At 37.2% G+C, this 15,072-nt stretch overlaps 1 protein-coding gene across 21 annotated transcripts in view; it reads left to right on the top strand.

Moving 5' to 3' along the window:
* Positions 1–15,072, top strand: part of tou (bromodomain adjacent to zinc finger domain 2B toutatis) — a 120,145-nt gene that overhangs the window by 92,592 nt on the left and 12,481 nt on the right. For 17 of the 21 annotated variants that reach the window (XM_076132285.1, XM_076132288.1, XM_076132293.1 and 14 more), the window contains 14 exons: positions 635–775; positions 1,431–1,608; positions 4,058–4,194; positions 4,827–5,134; positions 5,821–5,954; positions 6,641–6,795; positions 7,271–7,462; positions 8,037–8,779; positions 9,619–9,863; positions 10,772–10,901; positions 11,382–11,537; positions 12,021–12,196; positions 13,764–13,864; positions 14,695–14,843. In XM_076132285.1, the coding sequence (XP_075988400.1) occupies positions 635–775; positions 1,431–1,608; positions 4,058–4,194; positions 4,827–5,134; positions 5,821–5,954; positions 6,641–6,795; positions 7,271–7,462; positions 8,037–8,779; positions 9,619–9,863; positions 10,772–10,901; positions 11,382–11,537; positions 12,021–12,196; positions 13,764–13,864; positions 14,695–14,843 (2,945 nt within the window). The remainder of the gene's footprint in view (positions 1–634; positions 776–1,430; positions 1,609–4,057; positions 4,195–4,826; positions 5,135–5,820; positions 5,955–6,640; positions 6,796–7,270; positions 7,463–8,036; positions 8,780–9,618; positions 9,864–10,771; positions 10,902–11,381; positions 11,538–12,020; positions 12,197–13,763; positions 13,865–14,694; positions 14,844–15,072) is intronic. The other 4 variants (XM_076132303.1, XM_076132292.1, XM_076132305.1 and 1 more) reach the window with 2 other exon arrangements.

Genomic DNA, 15,072 nt, shown 5'->3' with positions numbered 1-15,072 from the left:
TCACTGGTGTCCTAGATTAATTTATTCAGTAATGATTCTCTCGGTTCCCGGTTCGGGCAAAGTGCTGATATTCTCCGTAATAGTCCGGAGTTTGGTAACGTGCCCGTTATGGCCATAAGCTTATACATTTTTTGCTTCGTACTATCATAGAATAGAATTTAGGAAATTTTGTACGAAGGTACGAATTTATTTCAAAATAAAAAGAAATATTACTTGAAAGATTCATCATATTATTTTTAAATTTATTAGCACTAGTGTCACGTATTTTTATTTTTTTTTTTCTTTGTCAAATAGTATATTAGAAAATAATGTGCATTTTACAACTAAGAAAAACAATGACTTCCGACAACAACTTATGTATGCGTCAATTGCGATTCTGATATAAATTAACAATAATAATATTAATTCGCCGGTCGCCATTTTTCTCAGTAGTCTTAATGATCGCCACGTCGCTACCGATTTCACTTCCCACACATAACAAATATTTATGCGTCCGTCTTATGTATTTATAAAAGTTATTTTTAGTGCGCGAGCTCTTTATAATTAGAAAGAAGATTTGTATGTAATATTCTATAGTACCACTGCGGGCTATAAATGTCAATACAAAATAAAACATTATCCCTTTTATTCGCAGGTATGACAGCAGAGCGCGAGCGCGAGCGTCGCGTGGCGGACCACCATCAGAGCGAGTCCGAGATGCAGATGACGTGCGCTAACAGCAAGAACGCGGCCTACTACGAACATTTACATAACAACGCTACCTACAAACTGTCCGGTAATTATTACTATCATTTATAAACAAAGGAAATATAAAAGTATCGAATCTAGGTAGATATTGATACTTCCTAAGTATACTGAGTCATCTAACAAATTTAGGTACTTTATTATTTAAACGTACATAATAAACCAGGACCTTAATGCTAGTGTTATTTTTTTTAAATAACCATGTCAGTTGACTTATTATACTAAGGAGGTATCGACATATACTAATTAATATTAAACTTAAACGGAATGTGAATTTTAACGATACCTTATTTCACGCCTGTTTTGAGTTTAAGTATTATGTGGACAATAGCGCAATTCTGTATAGTCTGTACTGCCGAGTATCGAGAGTTTGACATTTAAAATGTACCGCCAAAATATTTCTTACGGAGCCCGGTAGAGGCTCTAAACAGATACGAGGTTGTTCTGTGGATGGGTAACCATCTTAGACATATTCAGTTTCGGAAGGCTCATTAAATTGAGAGTCACGGCCGTCATTTCAAAGAACTTAAACAACCTTTAATAGTAGTCAGAAGCTTGAAAGTCTTTGTTATAGCTGGGTTGTGGAAGTTCGATAGGCAGTCGCTCCATGTAAAATACTAGTATTAAAATACTGATGATGTTATTATGAAACAACACTTTACACAATTTCGTATCTTTTGTTACAGAGGCCCTCCGCGACAAGCCCTTCCTAGCTCTAAACGCAACAACCAAGGCTCGTATCTTGGCCTTCGTGTGCGACGAGCTGCTACAGAACAAGGCGGTCCTGCGACAGTTGGACACGTCGCTAGAACAACTCAACCAGCTCAAGAAGGAACGATATCTTATGGATATGAAGATTAGGAAGTGAGTGTTGTCAAATATTAGCGGAACTGACAGACGTTGTCCTGTCTACACGTTACTAATAAATTGAAAATTAATTTAAAAAGCATTGTCCAGCGGACGAAATTGTGAATCTAAACCATTCTCAGATCCCCTTGAACATACACAAAAAATTTCATCAAAATCGGTCCAGTCGTTTAAGAGAAGTTCAGTGACATACACACTTACAGAAGAATTATATATATATATATATATATATATACAGGGTGTCCCAAAACTCAACGATAATCCGTGACAGGATGAAAGGCCAAGTCATACCGGTTCTAGGAAAAATAAAAAAAAAAAACCATATCACTTAGTTTAGCAATAATAGACACTTTTCAAAAAAGTTGAAATTTCACACCCTTGGTCGCATTTTCAAGTCCTGTGATCACCAATGTCACAATTTCGCTGTGTTTTTTTGAATTTCGTGATCTTCATTAAATATGCTATTAATCGTAAAACAAATTAATGCACAAAACATTGTTAATTTAATAAAAAAAGTTAAGTTTTAGTGAGTCATGGTTCACAAAAATATCGTTAGTTAACTTTGACGCTTCATATTGAAAAAAAAAATGTACTACACTACCCTTGGCAAGTTATTTCAAAAGTTGACGCATTTAATCAAGATTTCAAAACTGTGCAACACTTGTCACTTTTCTTGCCATTAAAAATGTTATTTTTATTTGAACGACGAGTATACTCGAAAATGGACGAACGCAGTGGTACAATTGTATGGCGTCCTCGTTCCCGCGATCTAAATCCAGTAGATATTTTTTACTGGGAATGCGTAAAAGAAAAAGTCTATTCGAAATCAATACAAAATCTATCAGAACTTCGCCAGAAAATTGACACAGCGTCAGAGGTAATAAATGCAAGGAATTTTGCTTGACTGGTGCAAAGGTCTTTTGTAAGGCGTTGCAGAGCCTGTATTCGTGCCAGAGGAAAACAATTCGGAATTACTTTAGTTTAAGGAGAATAATTTAATAAGAACGATGGTTCGTTCATTCTTTTTTTTTAATTATCATTACCTATTACGTTTATTACATTAAATATTGGTTATGGACTGACTCAATTACATCTTTCCTAAAAATAATTGCTTTCCTCTGGCACGAATACAGGCTCTGCAACGGCGTACAAAAGATCTTTGCACCAGTCAAGCAAAATTCCTTGCATTTATTTCTTCTGACGCTGTGTCAATTTTCTGGCGAAGTTCTGATAGATTTTGTATTGATTTTGAATAGACTTTTTATTTTATACATTCCCAGTAAAAAATATCTACTGGATTAAGATCGGGGGAACGAGGAGGCCATACAATTGTACGACTGCGTTCGATACATTTTCGAGGATACTCGTCGTTCAAATAAAAATAACATTTTTAATGGCAAGAAAAGTAACAAGTGTTGCACCATTTTGAAATCTTGATGAAATGCGCCAACTTTTGAAATAACTTGCCAAGGGTAGTGTAGTACTTTTTTTTTTCAATATGAAGCGTCAAAGTTAACTAACGATATTTTTGTGAACGATGACTAACTAAAACTTAACTTTTTTTATTAAATTAACAATGTTTTGTGCATTAATTTGTTTTACGAGTAATAGCATATTTAATGAAGATCACGAAATTCAAAAAAACACAGCGAAATTGTAACATTAGTGATCACAGGACTTGAAAATGCGACCAAGGGTGTGGAATTTCAACTTTTTTGAAAAGTGTCTATTATTGCTGAACTATGTGATATGGAATTTTTTTTATTTTTCCTAGAACCGGTATGACTTGGCCTTTCATCCTGTCTCGGATTATCGTTGAGTTATGGGACACCCTGTATATAAAGATTAGTTTTAGCCGGCAGTTTTACTCGCGATCATGGTCGCAATTAAGAAATAAGTTGGTAACTTATAGCGTCAATGTGGATATTATGTACAAAAATGTTTATTCAAAGCCGTGTGCCTAGGACCTGAGACTTTCTGGTTCAAAGAACTAACAAAAAATATAAAGGTTCTATACAACTAAATCACTTTACGACTCATATTCTTTCACCTTTACTTACTTTTTTTCTCTTTAAGAATCAATTATAGACAAATGAATGATGAGAAAAATACAGTTTGACTGTTCAAATGGTAGAGGTACCACTCAGCTAGTGAACCTTATGGAAAAGAGAGACCCGAATGAGCTCGCAAGCCCTTTTAAAGACGACGGCTCGCCTGCACTGTCATTACATATGTCACACTCCTTTTTCTTCTTATAAATATTATTTTTACATGCTCTCCGTGCTTCGGAGGGCACGTAAAAAGTCGGTCCCGGTTGTTATCTACTAAGATAACAGTCGTTAAGCCACGTCAAAGGCCTTCGGGCGGCTTGAACAACTTTGACACTAGGTTGACCACTAACCATACGATGAAGAAGAAGATATTCTAAATTATCTTTATTCTCCAGGGTACGAGTGCTCCATCAGCGCAAGGTCCGCGCCGAACAGACAGAGAAGCAGCAAGCGCTCGCGCTAGAACGTATGCAACGACTCGTAGAAGAGAGCTCTGCTAATTTACGCGCATCACCTCCACTGAATGATGATGGTAAGTGAATAGAATAATAATAGACTTGTTTATTTACTTTATGGTTTACATAAATAATTGCCCACATTAGCGAACAGGCATGAGCAAAAATATTACTATGTTTCATGTTTAAAATCAGCATCGTTCGGTAGTTTTACAAAGTCGAAATTGATGGCTACTAATCAGTACATTGCTGCTTTAATGTAACGTGTTGATCACTATAATCTAAGGGAGCAAACTATGTACATGTATGTGTGGCTTTCAAATAGTGGTCAGCTGAGATACCATACATGATGGGCATCATGTACCACGATCCTATTTTCTGTTTACTAAGTCCTCTTTAAACTTAATAAAGGCCTTAAATAAATTTATGAAATCACCATTATAATGTTTTGTTGGATCACGTCGAAAATAAAAATTACTATTCATTTACAAAAATGTGACTGTATTTTATACGTGACTTGTTATATTTAAAGTATATAAAACACTTAGAGAAGAAAAGATTTTGTTTATTCAATTCACTGATATTCCGAGTAATAATGTGTTGATGAACCCAAATTGTCGGGTTCAACTCCCATAAGGCAATGTATGCATAGTATGCATTAGTAATATTAATCACTATGTTTTTAAGACATAAACCTCTTTACCCCTAGAAAACCAACAAACCCCAGAAAAGCCGGAAACCCCGAAAAAATCCGAAAAGGAATCATCACCGGCTCCTGAAAGCGAGCCTGAAAAACAACCAGACTTATCACCTTACAAGGAGAGCGCGCCTGAAGAGAGTGACAAGGAATTATCGCCTCTAAAGGACCTGTCAAATAGTATGAAGAATAAGGAAATGATGAACAACAATAAGGAGGAATGTTCCCCGAACGATGGGAAGGTGGATAAGGACAGTGTGATTGGAGATTGTGATGCTATATTGAGTGATTTAGAGAGCGAAGGCACTCAACCGGAGGAGGTAAGGAATTATATAATTGTATTATTGGTATTTTGTCTTTAACTTTTACAGTCCCTTCACTTGAAGCAGATTCGGTCTTTAGGGTCAAAATGTTGACGATTGAACGAAATTGAAGAATGCATTATTTTTGGTATTTTTTCTGAAACGTGGTTTCATTCTCTCGTTATTAATGTTGTGGATTCGATTCCCAAAAATGGATTATAAATCCGCACCATAATGTATTCTGTTGAACAGTGTATATTTCCACACGGGATACGAATGTTTGGTGTCTTGATAGTACTTTCAGTACACAAACGTGCTCTGTAACCATTAAATTTGTAAACAAAAAAAATGTATGTTTGTAAAGTCCCCCGTAACATTGTTTTTTTTTTACTAAATAGGATTTATATTTATTACTAGCTGACCCGCGCAACTTCGCTTGCGTCACCGAAGACAGAATGGGTCGTAATTTTCCCCGTTTTTGTAACATTTTTAGTTGCTACCCCGCTCCCAATAGCCGTAGCGTGATGTTATATAGCCTATAGCCTTCCTCGATAAATGGACTATCTAACACTGAAAGATTTTTTCAAATCGGACCAATAGTTCCTGAGATTAGCGCGTTCAAACAAACAAACTCTTCAGCTTTATAATATTAGTATAGATACATATTATCTAATTCTCGCCTAACACGTGTTCATTGTTTACAGGATGAAGACAAAAACCTATCTTCGGAGGAGTTGGCCCGCAAGTTGGAGAAGTTACTGAAGCAGTCTGAACAACAGCTGTTACAGTTGACTGCGGGCTCGCACGCGCTTAGAGCTACATGCTATGGACAAGATAGGTACACTACTACTATTACTATTACTACTAGATCCTACTAATATTATAAGTGCGAAAGTTTGTGAGAATGTACCTATGTATGTATGTATGGATGTTTGTTACTCTTTCACGCAAATACTACTGAACCGATTACGATAAAAATTGGTAAATATGTAGGTAGCCGAAGACCCAGAATAACACATAGTTTTTTTCATCCCGGAGTTCCCGAAGGATCGGGATTTACACGGGAAGGGTTTCCACGTCGATGAAGTCGCGGGCGGCTTCTAGTTTTAAATATACTAGCTTCTATCCGCAAATTTATCCACTTAGAATGTTTTCCGGGTAAAAGTATTATAAATATTTATCCATGTAACCATGACGAGCTCGTGGCTTAGTAAAGCTGTTTACAAATTGTGGGTCCCAGTTATCATTTTCAAAGATTTTTGACAATCATTAACAGTAGTCAGAAGCTTGAAAGTCTGACAACCAGTCTTACCGAAGGATATCGTCTTATAACCTAGGTAACTGGATTGTCGAAGTCAGATAGGTAGTCGCTTCTTGTAAAACACTGATATTCAGCTGCATCCGGTGAGACTAGAAGCCGACTCCAACATAGTTGGAAGAAAGGCTAGGCTGATATAGTGATAAAAATCGCCATTTCGACTTTCGTTTCTATGAATATTTCTAATTGTATATTATTTTGTATAGATACTGGCGCCGCTACTGGTCGCTGGGTAAATGCGGCGGTATCTTCGTGGAGGCCATGGAGTCAGCTCAGCCGGAGATCATGCACTACCACCAGCAGTTGGAGACCAACTCCCTGCGAGGACCACCGCCCGCTGACACTAAGAAGAAGAAGAAAGGTATACACATAATATATTAAATAGCTTTGGAGATGGAATAAAATGTAGTGTTAAATAAGGTATCTTTAAAATGTTCACCGCGCATAAGACCGCTATAAAAATTTGAAAACATTCTTTAGTATTGAAAGCAGTTGAAATGCGTGATTTGACTCCACCTCTGTGTCTTAACACCTTGTACTCTATCGGTTCAAATGTCATGAAGATCGGTTCAACAGTTTAGCCAAGAATTAAGTTACAAACAGTAAGAATTTTGCATATAATCAAGTAGTCAATATATTATTCTTATGTCCATGCTATGATACTGTACATTACTCAATTATTTTTGCGTAAAACAGCAAACATTAATATATGTATAGTATTGATTGCAATGTTTTGCGAAATTTCTATTAAAAACATTCAAAGTTCCTGCAACTTCACAAAAAATCTCAGTATATTTTGAACAATTTGGAACTTAAACGATATTTTTTTATTCTAGCCCCAAGAGAAAAGAAAGACTCCCTCCCATCCGAACCGGAGAAGCCTTCAGAAACGGAAGCTCAGAAGAAAGAGGAAGCACTCAAAAGTGAGTTAGAACTCAAAAGCATCAAGTCAGAACTCAATTTGAGTGACCACACTCAGATTATTAAGTACGAGCCGAATGTCAAACATGGTGCTTGTAAAGTTGAAGGTATGAATATATTTTTATTTCATCTAAATATATATACAACTCAAAGGTGACTGACTGACATAGTGATCTATCAACGCACATCCCCAACCATTGAACGGATAGCGACGTAGGCATCCCCTAAGATTAGGATTTTGTTCAACTCCTCCCCCAATGGGATAAAATAGAGTAGAGATAAAATTCTGTCCTAGGTCACAAACCACGCGGACGAGGTCGCGGACAAAAGCCAGTCTTATAAAAATGTTAACCCATTACTCCCACTGCTGGGCAAGCGCCTCCTCCCAGAATGAGAGATGGGTTGGACATCGCCATGCGAATTAGGGACTTTGCGTTCTTTGAAGAATTGTGCTAAAAACTCCTAAGCATGCAAGGTTTTCTTTGAACGTTAGAACAAGTGAGAATTATTTATAATATATAACATACATACTTCGAAAAGTCATTGGTATGTTGCCTCGTGTTCGAACCGTCACCCCTTTTCGTGGGTTCCATATTCCTAAACAACTGCAAAAGTACTGATAGGCTTAAGCATTTAACATGAATATAAGTACTCTATACTAAAAAAATATCTTTTCAACAGGTTCATCAATAAAAATGGAAGAAAAATACATACAGCAGAAAAACAACGAAGAACAAGACATGTTAGACATCGAAGACTCCATTCCAACCGCGTTCTTAGTACAAAAGCCGACGCACAAGCCGATGTTCGCGTCCCAAGCCGAGCCGATGGACAAGCCGCAAGAAATACTCAAAGTAGAAAACGTAGTCAAAAGCGAGACCGAAGCCGACGAACCGGAAGAAACGAAAGACCAATTGGTGAACAATTTGGAAGAATTACGCAAAATGGCGGAAGCCGTTTCCTCCCAACTTGACGCAGCTAAAAAAGCCGAAGCAGAAATTAAAGAAGAGAAGGAAAAAATCAAGCCTGAACCGGCTGATTCTTTGGCCGCCCATCAACAATTGTACACAAAGATCTTAGAAGGCAAATGGTTCTCTATCCTAAGACATGAAAGTTCATTTTTGAACAACATAAACGAGATTGATAAGGCCGAATTACCTGAGTTTTGTGATAATGAACACACGTGTTCTGAGGTCATATTGTGTCAAGGCCATAAGTGGGATGTTTCGAACAATTTGCACTTGTTAAATGACCCTAGTTTGTTTACTCTGAACAGTATGGTCACTAGTGTACAGGTGCCGTCTAATAATGTTTATGCTGACTCTAGTTTGACCATGTCGGGGTTGGATCAAGATATGATAGATTCAAATGTCAGTAAGGAGGTTGTGATGGAAACGGAAGTCGAGGAAGAGAGTAAAGAACAGGTATTTATGGATATTTTCTTTATTTATACAGCTAATGCCTGGTTTCTGAGGCACATTTAGCGGTAGTTTATCTATTAAAATTGTCATGTTTGTGATTAAACACAATTAAATAGATAAACTACCGCTAAATGTACCTCAGAAACCGGGGGTTACTGATTTATTTATCTGGCTGTCTCTGTGGCGCAGTCGCTAGTGTATCCGACTGCTGATCATGAAATCTCGGATTTGATTCCCAGGCAGACGAAGTGTCAAATACTCACTTTATCTTTATAATCGTAGTGTGGTAAAGTTTTCGAGTTAAAAGATGTTGCTTGGCATCCAAACAAGTTACATTTTTGTCATCAGGCTTATATGTTACTAGCTGACCCGCGCAACTTCGCTTGCGTCACATAAGAGTGAATCAAAATTTTCCCCGTTTTTGTAACATTTTTTACTGGTACTCTGCTCCTAATGGTCGTAGCGCGATGATATATAGCCTATAACCTTCCTCGATAAATGGGCTATCTAACACAGAAATAATTTTTCAAATCGGACCAGTAGTTCCTGAGATTAGCGCGTTCAAACAAACAAACAAACAAACAAACTCTTCAGCTTTAAAATATTAGTATAGATAATATAGATTAGTACAAAAATATACATACATATACATAAAATAACGCCACCTTCCCACAGGGATAGAGCAGAGGGGTACCAAAGAACGCCATTCATTACGATCCTTACTTCCTTTGCTTGATTAACATCTATACGTCTTGTCACACATTACCGCCGGTTACAAATACTACGCATCTGACCTTTTTGCAACACATCACTGATATTTCATTCATCATTTTTCTTTCCAGGACAACGACTTAGAAAAAGAGCTACAAGCGGACGCACTAAAACACGACATGTCTATACAGAAGGCCAAAGCGAACAGTCTCACGAGCCTGGGGTTATTGAACTTCAACGCGCTGTCCACGTACGTGACGTGCGACAGTCCGCCGCCGATACAGATGTCGCTGGACGAGCTAGAACAACTCGACTACTGCAAGCTGCACGGCCTGCCCAAGAAGGTGGATGGCAACTTTGTACCTAGGGAATTGAGGTTAGTTTAACCTTAGCATGACATTTAAATACATTAACTGTCTTTTTTTGGACAGTCGGTTAAATGTAGAAATGTAATTATTAAAAATCAAAAAGGGAGACATGTCTGCAATTCGATTTCCGGCACAGGTAAAGTACTTTTCAATTTCTGTTGATAGACTGAGGTCTCTAGTTCGGTTCTCGGGTCGTAAAAAGTACTATGGGTATTGTTAGTTTGATAGAATATTTGAAATATTCTTAATAGTATCTCGGAGGTTAGGTACGTGCCTGGTATATGACAACCTTGTCCCTTTATGACTGTCGGTTAAATGTAGAAATGACATTTCTTAACTAAAATTCTCGGGTTGTAAAGATTACTATAAGTATTGTTAGTTTGATGGAATACTCTCAATAGTAGCCCTAATTTTGGTAACGTTCCCGGTATATGGCAATAGACTCGCCATATATCACGTGGGACTGAAATTCAAAATGGCGACGGTTGCATAAACTCTAAGTTAGAATAGCATTAAGGTCTTCGGTCACGGCTTAGGGAAAGGACTTTCAACTGTTAGTAGTATAGTAGCCCAGAATTTGGTCATGTGCTCGGTATATAGCGATAACTTCACCCCCTATTACATAAGACAAACATTGTAAATAGTAAAAATATGTTTTTTCCTTGTGCCTACACTTTTGTATGAAACCAGTGTGATGTTATTAACAATGACGCAAAAATAAATAATTTCCATATATCCAACCACCTTATTTCGGAAAATTACCTCGTATTTTCTGGAATAATACACAAACAAATTGTCACGGCTATGGTTTGAACCCAAGCTCTCTGAGTACCAGTGCTATCAACTACCACTGGGCTATAGAAGCAGTAACACATACTCCTAAGGCATTACAACTAAATATAATTTTCTTCCACAGACACGGTTGGTGGCGCATCACCGAAGCAGACCAGGTCCGAGAACTCCTGGACTCGCTCCACCCGCGCGGAGTACGCGAGAGGGAATTACATCATGCTCTCACTAGCCAACTACCTACTGTTAATAATAAGGTAACGTAATTTATGTTTTTGTTGTTTAAGATACCATGATATTTCATTAGTTTTAGAATACATAGTGTCACTTTATGTACAAAAAAAATGAAAAATCTGTAAAAAAATAACTAGTTATCCAGATGAATTGACATTTTAATTGATAGATAATCTGCTATCTGGGTTATAAATATAAAATAAGAACATAAAACCAAAGAAAAATATATTTTGTTTAGTCTGAAAACTACTCCGGAATCTCGACAAATACGTATAATTTTAACTAATTGGATATACATACTTGCCGTCTTTAGTAAAAAAAAGAAAAAGAACGAAAAAACAGTATTTTGTGCTCTGATGTTTAAGTATAAAACTATTGTAAAAATCTTAAATCAGACCTCTAATGTATTTGTAACTCTAACATATTTATTTTAACAGATGTAAAGTTTTATTTATTTTCTTTCATTTATACACTTTTATTTCATTTCATATTAACGTTTCCAGCTATACATAGAATCAGGCGACATCCTAGGCACGGAGCTGTGCGTGTCTCACCTCGACCGGGTCATCGCTCAGAACGGAGGGTTTCCCTCCCCGGACTCCCCCTCCTCGTTCTCTGCCCACACCGCCAGGAGATGTGATATGCAGCTACTCAATATGGTATAGTAACTCGTTATAAAATAGTTTTTACAGGAATGCTGAAAATGCCTTGAGGATAGTGTTGAAATGGGCACAGATACTTTTTAAGGCAAAAGGCAGCGTGTTTAATTAATAAAACTTATTTTTTATTACGATTTGATTATTAGGTAAAATACTTTGTTCAAAGATTTAAAAAAAAATCGCAAATCGCTATTCTACAAAGATTTTTTTATTTGCACAAAAATGTATTGAATGTATGTATGATTTACTCTATCTTTAAAATTATTGTGGAATAAAATTGTATGCTTTTATATATTTGCACAAAAATGTTTAAATTACAAAATATAAAAAATATGCAATACATTTGTTTAAAAAATATTGTACAATACGAACCCTTACCGCTCAATACTACTATGCAATACTTATAGTTTAGTAACGTGGAATAAACCACACACTAAAAACACAAAAAACTAAACTAAAAATACGATTTTAAACGCACAATAGGTAGAACAATTAGAGGAGCGCGTGGCAGCCGCATCCATGCAGGTGAAGGGCTGGCGTCCAGCGCGGACCGACTCGCCGCCGGAGCCGGTGGCTCGCGCGCGCCACAAGCTGCAGGCGCTCGAGGCGCACATCGAGCGGCGCTACCTCAAGCCGCCCCTCGCGCAAAGGTATGCTAGGTAATGTATGACATCATATTACGCCCCAGCACACTATATTGGCTTGTTGTTCTAAATTTACCGTAAGGTGTGTGGGTAGTGTAATCCTGAGAGTTGGGTTTTGTTACGTGTGGTAATAGCTGGCGTAAATGTAAAAAAATGCTTGGAAACTATAGTATTTGTTTTCCTACAGAATATAATCTGTAATTCTGCTGAATTTGATTAAAATTTGATAACTAGTTTTTCGATATAGTATAGCAGATAGATGATTCTCTATTTTAGTCACATATCAATATGAATAAATGTTAAAAATTTAGTAAATCTAGGTCATTTTTCATTGAAATGGCCTATTGGTTGATATAGCTAACTTTCTTCTAAGAGTTGTCTTTCAAATGATGGTCTTGCATAAAGCATTTATTGATCAAAAACAAATGCATAAATAACCTCAAATATAAAATTATTATTGTAACCAAAACTAAGTTGTATCTTATACAATGACATAAACATTTCAACTGAATAACACTGCTAGAATGTTATATTTCATTCACACAGTATGACCTACCAATAAAAAATATTTTTTGACAACTCACACACGGTTATCTGATACCAAACTAAGCAGAGCTTGTTCTATGGTAACCAAATAAGTATAAAAGAGATGCACACACAATAAATACATATTTATCTACAGTATCGTAAAACCCAACTCTCACAACATCTTCTACTAGTAGCGTAGAAGATAATTTCTTAAACAATCTTCAGACAAGAAGTTTGTTCAAGAAATGTACTAATTGTGGCGCGACAATTGGAAAAAGGTATGAAGGTTTAATATCAAATAACAACTAGTTATGTCATATCTACAGATTCGCATGTGATTCTATGATTGTAAAGACAATAGCCACCTTTACACACGCACATTTTAAACCATAATGATTTTTCCCTCCTTAATTGTGGAAGAAATCATTATTTCGGTCATGTGTCTGTAGATATGACCGAAACTTTAAGGGTCATTGGATAAAAAATTCTTACTACAAAATTATTAATGACTAAAAACTTATAAAATCAAAAAGTTTTTTAGATTTTGTGTTAAATACAAAATCTAAATTCTGTTTTCGGTGGTGGCTTCCGCATGCATTAGATGTTTTGCTTTTCAAAATTTGTTCCTTTTCAATATTGGCTGTTTTTGTTTTCAAAATTTTCAAATTTGGTGTTGTTTTTACAATTGGCATTTTTTACATGAATCGGTTACCACGTATCGTCGGTTCAAACCCGAAAAATTATTTTGTTTGATATTTTGTCATTCCGGAAGCAAACCCAGCAGTGGGATAGTAATGGGTCTAGAATGAACAAAATATCAAATAATTCTTTAAATACTTTATATATTTCTATTAGCCCTCCAAAATGGAGAAACATAATCTGAATTACCCATGCCATAGTATTATCACGAAATGCGTTTAACTCTATGGCATTTATCAAAGAGCTACTTTGGCCCTTCGTCACTATATACACTATATATCTTGCAACGCGATAGTTTCAATATATTAAAACCAAGCTTGTCAATACTAACGATGTATTTACTCTACATACACAGTAATTCAGAGGTGACGCTCGGCGCGGTGCTGCAAGCGGAGCACGGCAACGCGTCCGCGCCCTCGCCGCAGAATTCTGAGAGCGAACGATCTGAAGGAAAAGGTAACCTATATTTAAAGATACTTGTAATATTTTAGCATAAGATATCACTTTATGCTGTGATATAAAATTTTGGAAAGTGTATGAATTTGTGGAGGAACGAGGTGATCATGTTCCTCCATCACAAAGGAAGGATCCTCCGACCAGGCGAGGTGATCATGCCTGGTGGGCCTAGTCTGCCCGACCGTTTTAGTCGGGAACTTGTATATATAGTCAATTGCAGTGCAAACTTCGATAGCGCGATTCAGGACTTGTGACGTCAGTCACACTGCGCGTAGTGGTTGGTTGTGCGCTGGTCCTAGTAGATGTCGCTGTATGTAGCGATCCGCTACAAATTTAACTACATTTTAAGATTCTTAGCTTAAAATACCACTATAAGCTATGAAACTATACGTGAAACTTTAAAAGGTTTTGAAATTAACTACATTTTAAAAAGAGACTGCCTTTGTGGCGCAGTGGTTTAGATCGCCGCGCCGCGTTTTCGTTGGGAGGTCATGGGTTCGAATCCCACACGGAACACGATTTCTGTATTGAATATGTAGCAAGTAGATACATCTGACCCAATTTAAGCTTAAGTTAAGCTAGTATATGGTACCAGTTCAACATTCGATATCTTTATATATATATAATTCTTCTGTAAGTGTGTATGTCACTGAACTTCTCTTAAACGACTGGACCGAATTTGATGAAATTTTTTATGTGTGTTCAAGGGGATCTGAGAATGGTTTAGATTCACAATTTTGTCCGCTGGTTTTTTTATTTAATTTTTATTGCAAAACAACGTTTGCCGGTTCAGCTAGTATCTATTTAAAATCGTATTTTTTTTCAAACAGACAACAAAGGCATAGCCCGCGGCCTAGCGACATGGCGCGAGGCGGTCTCCCGCTGCAGCACGTCGGCGCAGCTCGCCATGCTGCTGCAGGCGCTGGAGGCCGCCGTCGCCTGGGACAAGAGCATCATGAAGGCGGTACGTATGCGGCATGTACGTATTACTGCTGATCACATGAAACAATACTACATGCCGTGGGATGTCATGGGATGTCATGGGATGCAGTGGGATGCACCGGGATGCCATGGGATGCCTCGGGATACCTTAGGATGCATCGGGGTGCCATGGGATGCATCGGGATGCCATGGGATGCATCGGGATGCCATGGGATGCATTAGAATGTCATAGGATACGGGAGGGATGATCTGGGATATGATGGGGT

Source organism: Anticarsia gemmatalis, chromosome 27 (assembly GCF_050436995.1).
Source record: "Anticarsia gemmatalis isolate Benzon Research Colony breed Stoneville strain chromosome 27, ilAntGemm2 primary, whole genome shotgun sequence".
Classification (NCBI taxonomy): domain Eukaryota; kingdom Metazoa; phylum Arthropoda; class Insecta; order Lepidoptera; family Erebidae; genus Anticarsia; species Anticarsia gemmatalis.
This window is presented reverse-complemented; position numbering and strand designations above follow the sequence as displayed.